The 19730-nt window shown below is 43.8% G+C and overlaps 1 protein-coding gene across 1 annotated transcript in view; it reads right to left on the bottom strand.

Annotated features, from left to right (window-relative positions):
• Positions 1–15593: 15593 nt before the first annotated feature.
• Positions 15594–19730, bottom strand: part of SNX18 (sorting nexin 18) — a 78776-nt gene continuing 74639 nt past the window's right edge. Inside the window, exon 2 of the mRNA XM_069221937.1 lies at positions 15594–16575. Coding sequence (XP_069078038.1) covers positions 16322–16575 — 254 coding nt within the window. The 3' untranslated portion in view covers positions 15594–16321. The remainder of the gene's footprint in view (positions 16576–19730) is intronic.

Below are 19730 nucleotides of genomic sequence, written 5' to 3'. Positions count from 1 at the left end.
TGATGATGCAATACATGAGTCAGGCAAAGCAAACAAAAATGTCAGGCCAGCTAGAGCAGATGAAGGAATGGTAAGACCAGAAAGCTTTGCTAACTGGGTATCAGAAAGATCACAAGGTATTGATGCTAAACCCTATTTGTCCCATGCCTTTTGAGGCCAAATGGTGTGAGTCATACAAGGTAGTTCAGAAGGTTTTCTGAGGTAAACTTGTTGGTGGGCACAGGTTCCACAAGGAACCCAAGATGGTGTTCCATGTGAACCAGCTTAAGCCTTACCTCTGGAGAGATTACACGGTGAATGTCATGGTTATGGAAGAGGAAGTAGAGGAAAATAATAGTCCTCTTCTTGACTTGCTGTTTGGTGACATGAAGAATGGCACTCTGGAAGGAATTCTGTTAACCCTGGAGTTAACGCCTGCGCAGCAGAGAGCATGTAGAAAGGTGTTGGGACAGTTTACCAACATCTGCGCACTGACTCCAGGGTTGACACCTGTCTGTGTGCATGAAAGACACGGGTAACTGTCTACCAGTGAAGTACAGGATGTACAGAATCCCAGGCCGGGTTCAGGGGATGCATTAAGGTGGAAGTTGACAAAATGTTGGACCTGGGGGTTGTTTAGAGATCTCTTAATCCTTGGTCTAATCCTGTGGTTCTAGTACCAAAGCTAGGGCTTACTGACTTGCATCCTGTGTGGACAACCAACCCCTCAATTAGGTAACCAAGATCGATGCCCATCAAATTTCAAGAGTGAATCAGCTTGTGGATCAGCTAAGCACCTTGGATCTGATCAGTAGATATTGGTAAATTGCTATGGCACCAAATGCCAAGGAGAAGACTGCATCTACAAAGCCAGAGGGCTGTATCACTTTAAGGTAATGCCCTTTGAGTTGATGAATGACAGTTTTCAGGGCCTGGTAAATCATGTTCTTGGAGGGCTGGAAGAGTTGTGTGTAAGACTTGTCCTAGGTGTCACAGGTGGGCCTGCCATGAATTACTGATACTGCAGTGTAAAACAATTTCCTGCCATGAACTGCTGACAATGCAGTGTTAAAAAACTCATGGGAGGCCCACCCAAGTTCCCTAGGATAGGTGTTGGCCTGGATACAGAGGTGAAACTGACCATCAAGGCAACCAAGTGTCATGTGGGGGCAGACCTCTGTAGTCTACCTTGAGCATGAGGTATGGAACGGGAAGATTTGCCTGTTGGATGTGATGGAGTGGGAAATGCCTACTACCCAGACTGAGGTGAGTGCCTTTTTAGGTCCCACCGGTTATTACAAGAATTTTGTAGAGAACCTTGAAAGTACAGTTACGCCATTGACTTCTCTGATCTCTAAGAAGCAGCCCAGGAAAGTGATATGGACTGCAGAGTGTCAGAAAGCAGTTGAGGAACTGAAGAAGGTATTATGCTGTGCACCTGTACTGAAATTACCTGACCACAGTCAGCCTTCTATTAGGCAGACAGATGCCTCTGGTGAAGGAGTTGGAGCAGTGTTAGCTCAAATGGATGACAAAGGTAGAGAGCAAACAGTAACCTTCATTAGTAAAAGATTAGTACCCAGTGAACAGAAGAGCAAAACTGGGTGGCTATTTAGAAAGAGTGCTTTGCCAAAGTGTGTGCATTTCATAAGTTCCACTCTTATTGCTTGGCACTAAGTTTGTGGTGCAAATGGATCATAAGCCACTTGATGGCTGTGAAGAGAGAAAATCTGAATGTGATGAGATGGGCCATTTCTTTAGAAGGGTTGCACTTTGTGGTGGATCACAGAGCAGGACTGAGTCATGGCAATGCTGATGGACCTTACCAATGGTTTTAGAGATCGGACCTCCAAAGCTATCCCAGTTAGGTTTATTCTGAATTACCAAGGCACACCAAAATAGCCTACAAAGTGCATTTCGTACTAGAGTATATCAATAAACGTTCTGAACGTGTCTTGTGATTAGTTGGGATTTATTCTTGCCGAGGCACGAGGAATAAAACAAAACAGCTGGCACATGTTTTTTCATCAAGACTTTCTCAAGGCTGCAAGAATTGATATGCAAAAGAAAGTTCAACTGAGATTGAAGGACGATAACAGGGAATCATAATTGTTGCTAAGGTTCCACGACACCAAATGTTAGAGTTCAACTTGTGTTCTTCACTTGCAAATGATGAGGTAAGCAACTCCCTAAAAGATGGTGTTTTTGGAATTAAGGCAAAATAATCATGCACCTCTTGTTGTTCATGGTGCTTGAAGGTGGGGTTATGCAAGATTTTAGTGATACCATGTGCATGCAAAGCATAATTTCAGTGTCCAAACTTGTTAGGCCGTAACACCTGTATATCACCGAACAGTGAAAGGAAGTGATGTTAGTCCAAATAATCAACCACAGTTCCGAGTGGTGAGTATACAATCACCCTACTGTAATGATTGGTGAAGTCAAGTAAAAAACAATATGTAAAGGACATGCCATGCATTAGTGAAAACAACATCCAAACGTAAAGCGCAATTCGTACTGTCTAAGAGTATTCTTGGAAAAAGGGAGAACAAAAGGGTAAACCAAGGACCACTGAAATGTATAAGCATAAGTTCAATGGTATCTCTCACCAGGGATAAAAAAAAAACTATTCTGTAACCAAACACTGATTAAATCAAAATATGGAAGAAAGTGAAATGATTATTACTATCAAGTATTAAATTACTGCAAATAATAGTAATATTAAATCTCTTTCCATAATGAGTTATGAAAAGAAAAGAAAAGTCTGGGATGGGTTAACAAGAACCATTTAAAACAGGGTAAAATTGCCACAGTGTGTCTACATACCTATAGTGGGCTGTCTGCTATGTACTAGATTGCAGTGCTCTTGGACTGGGATGGGCTCCCAAAGAGCCACCTTCATAGTGGTGGAAGATACTGCCTGGGCTCCCAAAAAGCCAACTTCATAGTGGTGGAAGATTACTGCCTTCACCAGGAGGTAAGAAGCATGAGCGCTGTGGTGACAGCATACCATGTAGTGATCAGTAGGAGTGAACAGGTCCTATTGAGCCTGTGTAACTGTGGTAAGGCCTACAGATTCACTCGGTTTTAAAGTTCCTCTGGTGTGTGCTTAACTCATCCTCAACCTACACTGGTTTGTTGTCTAGTGCTGTGCAGCACAGGAGTTGTGTCTCTGCGCTGGGTCTGTGTGTGCCTGGGCAGGGTACTGTACAGAGATAATGCAGTACTGAGCAGTGAGTGTATGGTAAATTAATGTGCTAGAAATAAGTGTGCCTATGAGTGGTACAATACATGAAGGGCGTAGTGCTGTGAAGTGCAAGCATATTAACTATACGTAGTGTGTGTGGTATAGTACATGAAGGATACAGTGATGTGCAGTGTGTGGAGGTTGAATACAAGCACTCAGTGTATGTGAGCCTGTGGATAGTAAACTAAATGAGGGCCCTGTGGTCCATTTTTGGAGACCCTGGCATGCATGGGGAAACATGGAGAGGAGATAGAGAGATACCCCACACAGATTTGTGTATTGCTACATTCCTGTAAGCTGGGTGGAACACACACACTGAAGAGGGGAGAGGTGGGCTTCCCCTGTACACTTCAAAGGGTGCTCTTTGATTCAGTGAGAAGTCACATGGAATGGACCTGGAAACCGCTAAGGAAGGAGATGGGACTGATAAGACAATACAATACAATCATAAAGAGTCGACTTTGGGGATGTGGGCTAACCTTTTCATGCATGTCAATGTGGCTAACACCGAGCTGTGAACTTTAGTCATTACCATAGCCTGTGTTGTGAGACTATCAGCTTTGGAGTCGCTCCTGCTGTGACAGACTGCTTTTCAAGAGGAATAGAGAGCAGAGGAGTCTACACTTCAAAAGAAGTGGACCCTTGACATAAAACTACAAAGACTGAGGAGGGGCAGCAGAGAACTTCTGGTTGCTCTGGTAGTGCAACGCCCAGTGAGGGACTCTGCACCTACTGAGTGCAGCCACCACAGCCGCTTGCACCAGACTCCCCTGAACTCAGCTGCAGCTGCTTCAAGTGACCCCAGATATGGCGCAGTCAGAAACTCAAGATGCTACATGCCTGCTGGTGCAGGTAAGACTGATTTCTAGCTTGTTGCCCCCCGGGGAACTTGCTACTAGTTAGAGCAGTAGGGATGGAACAGGTTTGACTTTACATTAGAGTCAAAGTGGACTCTTGAACCTCAGACTACTAGTGGAGCATACCCTGGATGTTAGAATGGTGAATAGGGAATAGCCACTATCATTAACATAAGGAGGGAATGGGAAAGGGAATCTCCAAAGAAACCCAAGAGCCCCAACCTCAAGGTGGAATGTGTAATTGTTTGTGGATGTCGTATTTTTCCTTTGTATGGAAGGCAATAGAAATAAAAGATTTGGCGGGACAATGATTTACTGCTCGTGTGCATATTTTGAGTTGTGAGCCTGTGTTCACTCCCCTTTATCACCACCCTCCCCCCCCCCCCTCCCACCCACCCAAGGGGGAGCTTTGGACTGCTCAGACCACGCATAAACAGAGGTTCAAGTGCAGAAGGGATACTTAGTGCAGTTATTCAGAATTCATAGTAAGTCAGTCCCTGGAACATCAGGTGTAAAAGGCCTCCCTACCAACCAGTCACTCCCCCACCTCGCAATAGGGCCCAGTAAAGCCCAATTGCCCCATGGCCCTCTGAAAGTAGTTTGGATAATAGTGCTGAGCTTCGGTAGAGATACACTGAGAGCATGCAGTATAAAACCCATTGATGGGCTCGATGTGGGTCTTAGTATGGCAAGACAGGCATAGCAGATAGGGCAATGCCTACCTTAGTACTCCCCAGAATTCTGTTTGCATGATATGGAATAAAATAACGCTCAAATGCCGGCATTCAATATTCCTCTCTCCCTTTATGCCAATCATTTTATTAATAGCTTTCCACCAACTTTGTGCCCTGCCCATTTGATTTTTCAATGAGGTGGGAAAGGGTTGTATACGGATTGCTGACATATTTCTGGGAACTGAAGTAGAATTGTTCAAGAAATGCAAGGCAGACTTTCCGACTGGAGAGATGGAGAGGTTGCATTATATGCAAATTAGGTATTGTGTACTAAACTCTTTAGTGTGTGCAATTGTTTAGAGAGATAAGCCTCCCTTTGAGATGTTCGAACAGATGGCACAAAAATCTCCTATCAAGAAAGTATGCGTTATTGCTACAAAGAATAAATAACACAAGATGCTGCAAGAAGAAGTCCTAGTTAACTAGTGGAGACTCTGCCGAGATCCAATGAGAAGTTCTACCTGTTACAAAAATAGAAAAGTTCATTAGAATCTAATGAACAATTGGTATAACATCTCATCGAAGCAGCACCAGATATTTTACTTGTCTACCCTTCTCTGTTGTAAGGGATGCAACCAGAGGGGAGGTTTGCTACACATAAGGGGGAGATGTCCCAAATTTGGCTTTTTGCCAGAACCAGGTGTTGAGTCTGATTAAGAGGAAAGTGGCCAATCCTCTGCTAGACACCCCCCACAATAATATTATTGGGCTTGGTGAAGTCCAGACTCAGGGCACTTTCATAGGATGAGAGAGAATTGATCTCACAAAGTTGGGGACGGCATAAATGGCCTTAGGAATGAACTGGAAGAAACCTGAATGCTCCGCACCCCACCACCCCCTATGTCTCGACCTGTTTCAATAATACTTAAGACTATGGAATATTATGGAAAGACTGCTGAGCAAGATAATAGTTGATCATTTACTGTTAGAAAAAGGGAAACCTGTGTTTGATTATCCGTCCACGGGAGAACCAATGTTGTTTTGTCCATCTTGAGCAATTCAGATCTCTTTACGTATGAGGTATTCAAGATGCCACTAGGGAGCCGAGATATTACCGTACGTGAAGTATATATAATGACCTTTTATATGTTTTTGATACAAGTTCACAACCTGGTTTGCAAATTATTACAGAGGATCTTAATAATCTTGATTGGTTGTGGATCTGCCCCTGTGGCCACTGGCTGTTTACCCCCCTCTTCTCCTGGGCCGCTGCCAAAGCAGGCAATTTAAACTTCCCATTCTGCAGCAAGGCGGTGTACTTGCACCCATGGCGAGCTGCTCCTGTTGTGGTGAGCTGCTCGTGCTGCAGGTACCTTCAGACAGCCACCCCCCTCTCTTCTGAGGTGAGGTCTGGGCAACCGCAAATGGGCCAGAGCATTGGAGGCACTGCCTGATTGCGCACCGCGAGGGGCCTACGCAGACCACCACATTCTAGACTTCAAAGTGGGCAAGTCAAATGCTGGGGCTCCAACCCACATGGCCCTTCTGTCCGGTGGCACCTCGACTGTAGAACCCCGTTGCCATCTCCCTCCATGTTAGGACCAAGGGGCAACGCAGAGAAGCTGGACTCCATCCTTGCCACTATAACGGTGACCCGCTGCTCATCGGAAGCCAAAATAGAAGCAGTTTGCTAAACTCACTCTTCTTTGGGATGAACAATGGAGTCGACACTCTCGGACCTGAAACCTCCTGTGACCAATGTACAATCTACCCTCACAGACCTCCTGGACAGGGTGAGGATCCTAGAAGTTAGTGAGAAGGATACTAACGGCCATGCCCACAACATCATCTAGACTGTGGGCCTCACAGAAGGCATGGAGAGGAAGGATCCCATCATTTACTTCGAGACTGGGATCAAACGATTCATGTCTTCACACACATGCACTCCCTTCTTCTCTATCAAGAGAGCTTGAAGGGTGCTGGTACGCCAACATCAGCCTGACCTGGTGCCTTGCTAAGGACCTCCACTTCAAAGACATTCGACAAAATCCTTCAACAGGAGTGAACAACCACTGTATCCTGTTGTACCCTGACTACATGACAGCAGTCCAGGGCCAGCATTTGTCTTTCCTCCATCTGAAACACAAATTCCACAAGTTGGGATAACAGTATTTATTATTGTTCCACACCACTCACTTCTTTGAGAGCTCTATGCAGGCACTGGACTGGGCTGAACTTTGGGTGCCCTTGACTGCAGGGGTGGTTGCTAAGGACAGTAAGCGGCTTCCGCCACATTAATGCCAGCAACACCCTCGCAGTCGCACTGCTCACCATCCCTGCGATGTGAGCCTCCCCATGGATCATCAGGCAACGGAGGATCGCTGTTCAGCACTGGACACCATCTACCCCTTTCACTGTCATCATACCACTTTGAGGGAGGCCCCAGAGGTCTCTTCCAACAAGGTTGACTATGCCCCACCCAGTCTGTCGCCCTTAGTGGAGGATGAGCCACCCAAGTCACTCCACAGACAGTGGATAACGTTTTCTGACCTTTGCCGCAGGGCCTGCCTAACTGCCATATTCCCTTGCACGCCCACTGCATTGAGGACAACTCGTGTGGCTTCTATTGCTATAGGGATCTAGGCTACCACCCTCGACAATATCTATGGTTTGGCCTCTTCCAGCATTGTTGGTTCCTGACTGTAATTTTTTTGGACAGGGAACCGTTTGTTTCCTGTCCTTGTTTACAAAACTGTTCATTTTCGCATATGGCTGGGGAGGTGATTGGCGGCTTCACTTTGTTGCTGCTTGCTGTGACTGGGAGGTGTAGGACAGTGCTATTTTCCTTAGGCGCACCCCTCTCTTGCATTTGCATGCACTAATGCATCCTAGCCATTTAACCGTTGCCAGAGTGAAGGGGAGCCTCCGATTGAGGTCAATATACTCATGTTGATGTTGGGGAATGCGCTCTGTTGCGAAGTGTTACACAGTCTTAACTGTAGAAAACCTTTTATTACAATGCTTCAAGAGCCATACTTTACACATCCTGAGGAGCAGAGACTGCAGCAGTGCTGAAGGGGACAGGTGTTCACCACTGGCTACTCGGCCTTCTCCCGGAGTCCCCGAATTGGGTATGAGAGGGCACTCCGTTCCATCTGGACGCTTTCCTCCAGGTCGGTATGTGCTGGTGTGCAGGAGCTTGGATGGAACTATGGTTGTCCTGGGAAGTATCTACACCCATAACACCTAACCGTCTGTGTTCCTTGCCACACACTCTACACGCCTGACGCACTGGGCCAATGTCCCCTGGGTGATTTGTTTTGGGGGGGCAGGGCAGGGGAAGGATATAATTGTGGTTCAGATGTCTCCCTTGATAAGTCCCTCCCCCCCCCCACAGTCCCCAGGGACACATGCTGCCAAGTGCTTTGCTAATTGGCAATACTGGGATCTTTGTGATGTTTGGCACCAGCGCAACCCACAGGTTTGGACTAACTCCTATTCTACCCCACAAGTCCTCTATGTCCATCTTAATTGAATCCTTTGCTCTGCATCACTCTGCATTGCATTCACACATATGCTATCTGTATCGTAAGGCCTTGGATCACAACCCCTTTCCTGATTGGCCTTGACCACAGTGGTTTTCCCCCTCCTGTACAGACAGGATGCATGTCACCTTCTGTCTTTGAGGAAACTCCTGTCTGTTCCCTGCTATGCAAAGCCATGGAGTATTACTTTTGCTCTTAACACCTTCAGCCTCCTCCAACATCATGGAACGGGAGGTTTTCAAGGTGGTGATATCAGGTCACTATACAGGTTCACTGTATCAGTAGGGCATTAGGCATACAAAGAACCAATAATATTGATCTGCAATTTGTTGAGGGTTCCTTCCTACGTCTTGTGGCCATGGCGGTCAGGGACACTTGCACCCTCGGTGCCACCCATGTGCACCTTGCTGAGCTGCTAGACAGGTTGAATTACATGGCAAGTGCCGCAAAAGTCACTTTCAGCAGGATAAACCTCAATTACTTCTAATTGCACTGCCCCCGTCATGTTTTGCTTTGTTGCTCATTACCAGAAGTGTTATATCCCATGGTAGGGCTCTGCCACTACAGGGATATTGAATTTCTACTAAATGACACTGCCTTGTCCTGCATCACTTGAGAGCAACAGATGGAACTCAATGCTCCAATCATGTAGGAGAACATACATAGGGCCCTGCTTGCAATGTCGACTGACATGAACCCAGGTTTGGTACGGTTTGTCCTTCGAGTTTTATCAGGCACAGTCGGAGTTCCTGATCCCGAAGCTGGACGAATTATACAAATCACTCCCCCCTCCTTGTTGCATGAGGTAATGCTTGTGTCCATCCCCAAGACTGGTAAGGATCCTACCAATCTCTCCTCTTACCAGCCGCTCGCCATACTTAACTACTTAACACAGATTATAAACTCAACAGCAAGATCCTTGTGGATCGGCTTTTCCCTTCCTCACACAACTAATTAATCCAAACCAGAATGGTTTGTGCTGGGCAGGAGCACTGCCTTAAACTTCTGCATACTCTACCAGATCTTAGAGTTTGCACCCTACCTCTACTCTCGAACAGCCTCATAACGATCTTTGATTCCACTGACTGCTGCTCTGTAGATTTGGCTTGGTGGGTAGAGGGGAACGCCTGCAGCATTGGATTCAGCCCCCTTAAACCAGCCCCTCTACAAGGGCCTGTACAGGACGTCTTATTTCTGACCATCTGGCCAATGAACGTGGCACCAGACAGGGTTCCCCCCTCATTGTTGCCTTAGCAATAGGGCCATTAGCCATCTGACCTCTCTACAGAGGTGCGGACTGGGGCATCCCCCCCTGGCTGATGGGCTTCATGCTGTTTCTCTCTATGCAGACAACATGCTGCTTCATCTTTGGGATGTCTGCACTGATCATGTCTACATAGCCCACTCCCTCGGTGCCTTCCTTTAAGCATCCAGGCTAAAAGTTAATTGGTACAAATCGTGTTTTCCTACTCTCACTGCATCAATCTGAGTCTGTAGTGGATAGCATGTTTCGTTATTTGGTGGATAAGGTTCGGATCAGAACATACTATACGGTAACATTACTAGAGCAGTCATCACTCAAACGCCAGGTAGCCTTTTGGAGGAATCTTGCTCTTTCAGTTATTGGTAGAGTTGGGCTCTCGAAAATGGTCCCGTTACCTCAGCTCTTCTATTATTTTGCGAACCTGTCTCTACCCCTTCCCCACGTATTCTTCGGCACTCTGCAAGCATTCATGGATAAACTAATCTTGGGCAAAGGCGTTGAGATAGCACTAGCAAAACTGTTGCGTCCCACTGCCCAGTAGGGCCTGGGAGTTCAGAACTTCGAACATTATTATTTAGCATCCCAGCTGCAATGGATTTGCTGCTGGTTCTACAAGCTCCACTTAGCAGCCATAACCATACCGACTACTCTGCTATGCCTTGAAACAATACAGGTCCTATTATCACCCCAAGGTAAAGCTTGGCCACCCCGATATCGTCTATTCACTGTGGCACATATGCTTACAGCTCTGACCGCTCCTTCTGCACCGGCCATTCCCCTTCTTGGTCTAGCACAGGACAAAATCACACAGGCGCCACCCCTATGGCACCCTCACAGGTGACGATCTTCCACCGACCCCAGAAATAGACTCCGAGCCTGTTTCTTACACATTAGCCTTCATATTAACAAAGCGCCTAGTGACTAAACACTGGAAGTCGACTGCCACCTCAGATCGTGGCTGCACTGCTGCGGGAGGAGGCGAGGGTCTGCAAAAGCATTCCATTGCACAGGGACGCGCGCGGCCTTCCAAGACCTCCAAGATGACACACACCCGTCCTGAACATAGGTACCCAGCTACAGATAGATCTCTACCATCACCTGTGTTGGCCGGTAGGGGGTACCTCACTGCCTCTCCTCCCTCCCCCCGCCCGCCTGCCGGCCCCCCCCCCCCGTCCTCTGCACACCTCCATTACCTCATCGATTTGTGAATCAGTGCACCCATATGTGCGCCTGATTGTATGACGTCACGTCCTGCTTTGTCCCGACCTTAATTAGTGCACGCTACTCACTAGTCCCATCGCCTTACAGGACCCCCTCCCTATCACTGCTAACGTTGCGCCCCCACAAGCCACTATACCTCCCCTGTTACATGTTTCCGTTTCTTAGTTTCCTGAACAAGGTGTCACAGTTCCTACTGCTGCTTATCTGTTTTCTGCCTTACCCACTGCACAGCTGGACTCACACCCTCGCCGTGTTCACTATGTACCGCCAACCCTCCTGCATGTACCTTGCTTCATCAGTAGTTGCATAATAAGTACCACAACACTGACCTGTGTGTTTGCAAAGTTTATTAAAGTATTTTTTTAAAAATGGGAACATTTTCGGAGTTCTACTGAAACATTTACAAACGTAATGACCTTGAAAGGAAGACTGCTGGGCCTGGAATTGTCAGATTACACGTCAGCCTGGAACTTCAAAGTCTAAGGGCAATGGTGAGAAATGTGTTTAGACATTTTAATTTTCCCATGTAATGGGACATAAGTCTCTTTCTCGGTATCTGATAAGACATTACGATATTTATTTTCTTGAGAACACTAAGGATATTTCCCAAGTTAAATGGGAACACAGTGAGGCTTTGCAACGGATTTGTCGCACGGCAAAATTGCTGATATGTCAAACTGAAGTCTCAAGCTTAACATCATCGCAATTCCCAAATATTCCTATGCGTTTCAGGCTATTCCAGCTTTCCAGTCTTGATGTTTTGTTATGTTCTCTAGATTTAGCAACAGAAACACGAGGTAGAAGACCATGATGGAAGCACTGACAGTGCTATTTTTTATAAAGGCAGATAGTTTTCTACTGGATATTTGGCACATGTAAGTTGGAAAAATATCTCTCCAAGTTATAGGTATCTGAAAGAATGTCACGCCCTCCAAACGCTTAAGGTAAGTTCATGCTTAAAGGATAAGATCAGGACAAATTCATAGACAGTTTCAGATAGCATGGAGATGATATATATTTATATCTCAAAACAAGACCCTTTTTGGGTTAGAGAGACGCATAAATTAAGCAAAACACAAACGAGAACTCTGGGTACTTCCCAAATTTAGGTTGAGAGCAGATCCAATAAGGAGCACTCTACACCACCAGCGACAATCTATATTTGCTCACCTCAAATGTCTGTTTATCTAGCAAAGTTTTTAAGCATAAGATCAGCACAGTGCCATCCACGCCGAGCTAGATAGGGACAAAGTATTTTGCCATTTGTACAGCAAAATCTTTAAGGATAGGACTGACACAGTGTCATCCTCCTCGAGCTGTAAAATGACAAAAGCCATTTACCACTCCAGGCACAGTATTATAGCTTTGGGCTGGTCAAATACCATCTAAGCCAACCTGGAATGAGTAAAGAAACCCCTGACATGTGTTTCGCTCTCATTAGAGCTCTTCAGAGGGGTTTAGCTGAGCGGTGTTGTAGAGTGCTCCTTATTGGAGTTGCTCTTCTCCTAAATTTGGGAACTACCCATATATATATATATATATATATATATATATATATATATATATAGTTTTCGCTGTTCATTTTGGAGGAAGGAGGTATTTGCAATTAGTTTCGATTTTTTTACGTCAATATTGGCAAGGAGAGCGTGAGTTACAATTGTTAGTTTAATTTTGTAACTGACATTACAACACAAATTGATGCAGAACATACTAAATGGTTGCTTTTATAGTGCTTCATGCCACACATCTGGCACTTGGAAGTGCTGTAATAAGAGAAGTTCTTAATACCAGATTTATTGGTACCGAAGTTACAGTCCCCTGAAGGGGGAAGTCTGCTTTGCCAGGACATTGATTTGTGACCTGCAGATCAGTGCATGCTATAGAGGCAACTGTTCAGCTCACGGAGTCCTTTCGGTGGCTACATGAGTAGTACATAGTATACACATACAGTTCTTTCTAATGTTTTTTGCAAATGTTTATATTAGTTAGTTGTAGACCTTTGAAGATTAGACCTTCGGTGGCACTCAGAGACATCATAGATAATACTTAGAATATTAAGGTATTGTTTGACTGATCAATTAAATTGTTAGCGAGGGCACTAACAAAATATATACTTACACTTCGTTGGTGAGACCTACGTTTTTTCAAGAGTTGACAAAAAAATTAAACACGAAAGGGGGGAGTTTTGTAATAGAGATGGGCAAAGATACGTGTTTCTTGTTAGCCAGATATAAAATTCCTCATTGTATTTCGACTTCAATTTACTGCTGCTGCAAATAAAGTAAATCTCCTAGAAATGGGACGAATAGGATGTGGAAGGTGAATTTTCAGCGATTGCCCTTCTCTGGGAAGGTTTTGGCTGAACACTTGGTTCCCTCTACAAGATTTTGGCAAGAATATAACATCTTCGGTTAACACACTCGAATTTACCGTGTACAATTTAATACAGGAAATAACATTTTGTTGACAATGCCTGCTCAAATTGTGGTTGCCATATTAAGAAAAAAATACATTTTCGAACTCGGACATGTTGCACTCTGAAATAAAGGATTGGTATTACATTAAAAGCAACCTAGTCATATGAGAAATGGCACGTGCAAGGTGTTTGAGGGATACTTACATGTATTGTGAAAAGACAGGCAGCCCAAGCTGAGAATCGTACTTGTTTTTTTGTTCGGCTTATTGCACTCACATTCCCACACACCTGGTCTTCCAATGTAATTAATGTTCGTTCAAGATCAGAAAGCATGTCAGCCGTTGGAAAGAGAATTAAAAAAAAATATTGGCAAAAAAGTGGCTGAATCGGATCATTCAGTCCTTTTGCAAGAGATCTATTACAGTGCGTGCTGCTTTACCTGGGGGAGCTTGTCTCCGTTGCAGGTTTCAGGGGATCCCTTTGTCAGTGCTCTGTATCTCGCACACTCTTAAGTTTGCAATAAATACTTTTACAGACTCATCAAATATCTGAAGTCAGAGTTTTAATCCACAAACCAAAACACAAACCTGCATAAATATTCCTAGCCCGTCAGTGCCAGGTCACTGTGTGACCTGCTGCAGGGCACTGCAAGGTTTGCTAGTTACAAACTGCAGAGACAGAATGCACGGAGACAGTCTGCAAATGTGTGCATACCTTTGCTTTCACCTGATAGCACATCAAAACCAGGCATTCTGGCTTTATAAATGTTTGTTGCTTTTCTTAGTGAGGTGCCCTGAGTGCAATAAAGGTATCCGCAGGCATGGGTTCTGTGTCTGCTGATAGGGCTTAGCTGTACCTCAATAGAGAGGCCCCAACTGTTCTGGTGTTGCTTGCCTCCCTATTCCAAGAGGACACTGCTAAGTCATTTTGGCTAGGCTGGTAGTGTTGCAGCAAGCCTTCTGTAGAGGCACAATGAACAAAAAAATAACTAACATGACAGCCTTATAAGGAAATGTATGCGACCAGAAAACAAGGGGCAAAATCAGTGAAGTGTGATTAAATCTCATTAAATAGCCTTCGGAGTACGGGATCATTTGTGATCGAACCATGGAATCTGTGAAGCAGGACGTCGTAAGAATTATAGTGCAGTGTGGCAATAATATGGAACTCGATCTTTCCATTGAAGTAATCTGTTAAAGTTGGCTTATTGGTATACTTGTTCAACCAGCATGTTTTGAGTCAACTGTATTTTCAGGGACTTTACATAAACATCTTTATTGATAAAGTATGTGTAATAAATGAAACTGGGTAGGATATCGTATCACTTTCTGATCAGCTCGTGCATTTTCACGTTGTTGTTTTATTTGTTGTGGCACAATGAGCACACAAAAAAACAAAAAAAAAAAACACAAAGACTGACGTAGGTAGATGTGGATCCTGTTGTAGCCGCATGTTGCCGCCACTCTAGGGGCAGCAGGTGTCAGGAAAGCTCCGTTGGGTATCATAGAAGGACTACTTTCAGAGGCCCTCAACTAATGCAAAAACAGCACAATCAGTAACTGCTCATGTCAACACAATCCACTGTATTCTAACTGCAGCTCTGCACGCGTTCTGGTTAACAACTAATGAGGATTCTAGGCAGACTTAAAACCACTTTAGCTGTATTTTAAATTTACACTAAATGGTATAGGCCTAACCTACTTAACCTTGCAAAACACTTTTCATTATAATGAGCCTAATTATAACAGCCTCATGTTATATAGACAGACATGTCCCCCGAAAATGGACGCCTCAATTGGATCGTGAGGCCTTTCTGCTCCCTCAGCAAGCCAATGACCGCATCTGTGGTTCATGCAAGCCTTCTCATGTGTGGACATTGTGAACGAAGGTACTTAGCCAGTGTACCAGGAGCTAAATCATTAAAGTGATTACATCTCGTTAAATGGGTCTTGTGAGTCTGGGACAAGCTGCCTGTGAGTGAAACATGGAATCTGTAAAGCAGTGGCTCGGGTCGAGTTCTTCTACACTAATGTAATAACATGGAATTCGATCCTCGCATTGTAGTAATGTGTGGAAGTGGGTTTATTCGCTTACTTGTTCAAATCACGTTTTATTTGGTCGCATGTACTTTCACAGTGACATTCCTTAAATCCTTCTATTGACAAATATGTAACTGAAGAAGAGGCAGACAATCGTCTGCCTTTTTAATTAGTTCACGTGTGGGCTTCTTAAACACGAATCACCAGCTGTTTGGGCCATTCCTGAAAAGAATGTTGTGTGAATTAGTAAGTCACAGTGGTACGTCCACTTTTTAACAAATTCATCTTTAAATTACCAGTTAATCAAACCCACCGATGGAGATACCCCTTCAGTAACTGAGAATTCATTGATAACTGAAAGACCATTTTTATTAGATTCATCCTCTTAAATATCTACCCCCCGTGTAAGGTAGGCTTTGTCAGATGACATCCTCTGCGAGTGTCCATTACACACTGTTCTTTTCATCATTACAGTTATCAAGCGTGGTTTACCTTCCTCCATATCGTCCTCCTTTGCATTTTGAATCTACTGCCTGCAGGATCCCTCTTTTCCAGCCAACAAGATGTGTGCTTTGTAGAACCAGCAGGAAGGCTCGTGATCAGTCTGTGCAGGTATTTCATGTACTATAAGAGAGCGGCTTGCTAGAAAATGGAAAACAAGTTCAAAGGCACCAAGTTGAATAGCTGCTCACGTAGGACCCTGTAAACAGAGGAAGTTTGGATAATCCAAATACCGGAGTAAAAAGGCATCTGAAGCAGGCTTTTATCTCACCATCTACTTTTTAAGTATGCACTAAAAAGCATACTTTCAAAAGAATTAAGGCAACTTGTATACTCATTATTAAAAATCCCAGTTACAATGGTAGTGTAGGCATACATAGTATAACTTAGTTACAATCTGTGGTACTCTATGGTAACGTTAAAAGCTTTCCCCGCATCGGGGGTCAGGTAGGACTGTGGAATAGATCGGAGCAGAACTGCTCGTCCTTGTAAAACAGCCAACTGTTGGCAATAGTTCGAATGTAGCCGCTCGAGCGAGTTGTACCCTCTGGTTCAAGAGGATGCTGGGAGCGTAGGGTCTAAACACTATCGTACTTATGAAGCGCTTCATCCAACTTTTGTGTCACTTTTTGGAAAAAGGCAATCTGCTGCTGTAAGAAATGCTGCATCTGGGATCGAAAGTCCCTCACTCGGATTTTGTGGAAATGCTGAATTTCTGCTAAAGTGGCAAAAGAAATAATATTACAGCGGTCGTGGATGCCCTCCGCCTTGGACGGTTCCATCTTGCCTTCTTCTACGTGTTTCTTGCTCTCCTTCACTTTGGTAAGAGCTCCTGCATTGGGAGTGAAAACACAGAGAGAGCAGTGAGAAATGGCAGTACAGTGATGCACAGCGCTGTAAAACACAAAGGTCCGAAGTAGACCCGTCTCCTAGGCAGTGCTTAATTTGTAAATTAAAACGTGCCAGTGCTCAAAGCCCTCCTCTGAAACACGCGGCTGCTGCATTTAAATGTGCGAGCACGGAATACTGAGTCAGCATAATCCTGAAGCCATCTCGGGCCTCTTCAATCTATTTAAAGCCACTCACTGCCCCTTCAGCGCACTCTAGCAGCTTTCTGCTTTCTCCCTTTGTGACGCTTTTTCGTTTTTCTCTTCCTCCGTCTTTCCCATAGGTGTCTTTTGCTCTCAGCAAATGCTTGGAGCAGAAGAATAAGCACCGGCCCTGAAAAATAAGTGCTGGTGCTCAGCACCGGAAACAACAAGCACAAATTAAGCACTGCTCCTAGGTATGTACGGACAAGTGCTTAAGGTGTGAACTACGCGTGTCCTTTGTAGAACTGCTGCCTTGGGAGAGGCTGTGCTCCCTCATTAGAACTATTTCAAGTGACTGATTACACAAAGCTTCAACGCGCCAGCACATATTCTTAGGGCATTGCGTTACTGCAAGCAGTACACAGAGCTGGGACCCGGTACTGAAACAAACAAAATAGTCTCTAGCATCTGAAAATGCACCAGAAGCCAGCATCACATAGGTCATCACAGCAGTTCTTGTAAACACATTAATCTGTCATATGTGTGTATGAACTCATGGGAACTCTTCATATTGTTTACGTAGTATGTATGTATGTATGAGGAGCATGAACCTGGTAACAGGGAAGTTGGATCAGGGTATCTCATAAAAAGTAGAGAAGAACACTGAATCTAGTACACTTAGTAGGGATGCGTGCAGGGAGCTAGCTTCAAGATTGTTTTTAGTTTTCTCAACCTTCTGTGGAATTCAGGAACCTTTCTCCTTTTGACCAGATCTATTCCACGCTGGTGTCCTAGTCAGAGCAAAAGCAACAAGTAAGTCTCCTTTTCACTGTGAATTGTTATTCCCTACCAATAATACAAGTGAAAACTGCCTGGGAGAAAATCCTGTAAGGGCAGGAAGAAGCCTTCTCATGTAAACTACAAACAGCAAGCATCTGCGATATAAAAACAAGCACTGGGCTCCTTAGGATAACAGGAAGAGGGCCAAACTATGGAATTCATTACCCCCAAATATAAGATCCACGGTTAACTATCTTACCTTCAGAAGACTACTAAAGAGTTTGCTTTTTCCTACATAACCACCATACTCAAAAAGCAATGGACTGTGTAGTCCCATACCTAAATATGTTAGAATTTGATTGTGTATATCTAGATGTGTATTTCTTTGTACAAATATGTATAATAACTATTTTAAAACATATATACATACTCTTTAGGCCTGTTTAACAAATGCATATTTTACTTCAATTAAATGTACGTATGCATTTGTATGTGTATATATATATATATATATATATATATATATATATATATAAATACATAATTATACACTTCACATGTTCATAGGTCATTGCATAGTTTCTAAATAAGTTGCTTGATCTTATAAGTGTTTTTTCCTTTTATCGCAATAGATAAATATTGTCTTAACTATCTAAAGCATTTCACTATTGCAATATTGAGGAAAGAAAATACCATTATAAAATTACACAAATAAACTTCAAATACTATAAGTATTGAAAGCCTGCGTTTATACGATACAACTTTAAATCTCAATATATTATATTCCTTACAGATTTATTCCCTTGATTATGTAATCATGTATCAATATGTTTACTACTCTAATCCTACTGTAAAAGAGAAAACAATTATTCTCGAAACCTTTACTCTGTCTGACCATCACCCTACGCCTCTATCAATCTATCCTCTATCTCCACTCTAACTCATCCCAAACCCATTCTACTACTATGATCTCCAAAATAACCCTTCTCTCCTCTACCCCTCCTGGCTCACCCCAAACCTCAGTTTACGACTATGATCTCCCGAACAATCCTACTAAATTCTCCCTCATTTATCTCTCCTTTGACTCATCCCAACCCCCAATTAACTACTATGATCTCCCTAATCCCTTTCTACAGACTCTTACATCCTCCACCTTTCCTTCACTCATCCCAAACCTCATCTTATGACTATAATCTCCCAATTAACACTTCTGGATTCTTCTCTCTTGTATTCCTCCATTATTCTATTCAAATCAACTAACAGACTCACATATCTTCTCCTCAAATTAACTCGTACCTTCCTAAACTAATGCCGCACTCATATTTCCCTATACAAATCCGCCACTAATCCTTTTGGGTTCTGGAGTAACATGCTAATTGCCGAAAAGCGCTTTGACGCCTCATCCGGGGTAGTAAGCGCTATATAAATACAATTCAGTCTTGTTTTGTGTATATACGCTTGATCAAGTTCTTGGGAGTCGCACTTAATTTCTTTTTGCCTCACATACTTGCCTGCACATCTGAACAATAAAAATGCCCCCTATGTAGACAAACTAAACTTTTCCAGAGAAAATATCAAGGCCATCTTTCTAGGTTTTGCTTTGGTACAGTGGAAGGAGTGTTTAAGGGTGTGATTATAATTTAGTTAACTGAGAAAGGGAGTCTAAGAGAAAATAGTGCACTGACCCGACTACAACGTATGAAGGAAAATCTCTGTAAACAAGTCAACAGGGGAGAAATGTAAAGAAAGCTGTTGGCTGAGGTGTCTTTCGTTTTAATGACCATGGACAATGCTTACATAACCAGAGATGTAAGAAGTAGTATCACCTCTTCATTCCATGTCATCGCATACAACTGAGATGTGCCCACCTCAATAAAAGACGATGTGTTTGTTTTCTGAGACTATACCACCAGCTTTAAACCAAACTCTTCCCACTGTTCTGATAGGAGCAAAAAAAAGAGACCCCACCCCCAATGAAGGAGAAGGAAACAGGACTAACCTTTAAAGCCAATACCTAGAGGACATAATGGTTCCCTACGAATCAGTGCAATGCATCACACAATTACAACTTCAGGGTGCAAACGTGCTATCGCTGTGTATGAGCAGTCATATTCGAAACATTATAAGAGTACAGTAAAGTCAAAAAACGGTGCATGGGTAACCAGTCTAGTGGGTA

Source organism: Pleurodeles waltl, chromosome 1_1 (assembly GCF_031143425.1).
Source record: "Pleurodeles waltl isolate 20211129_DDA chromosome 1_1, aPleWal1.hap1.20221129, whole genome shotgun sequence".
NCBI lineage: Eukaryota > Metazoa > Chordata > Amphibia > Caudata > Salamandridae > Pleurodeles > Pleurodeles waltl.
This window is presented reverse-complemented; position numbering and strand designations above follow the sequence as displayed.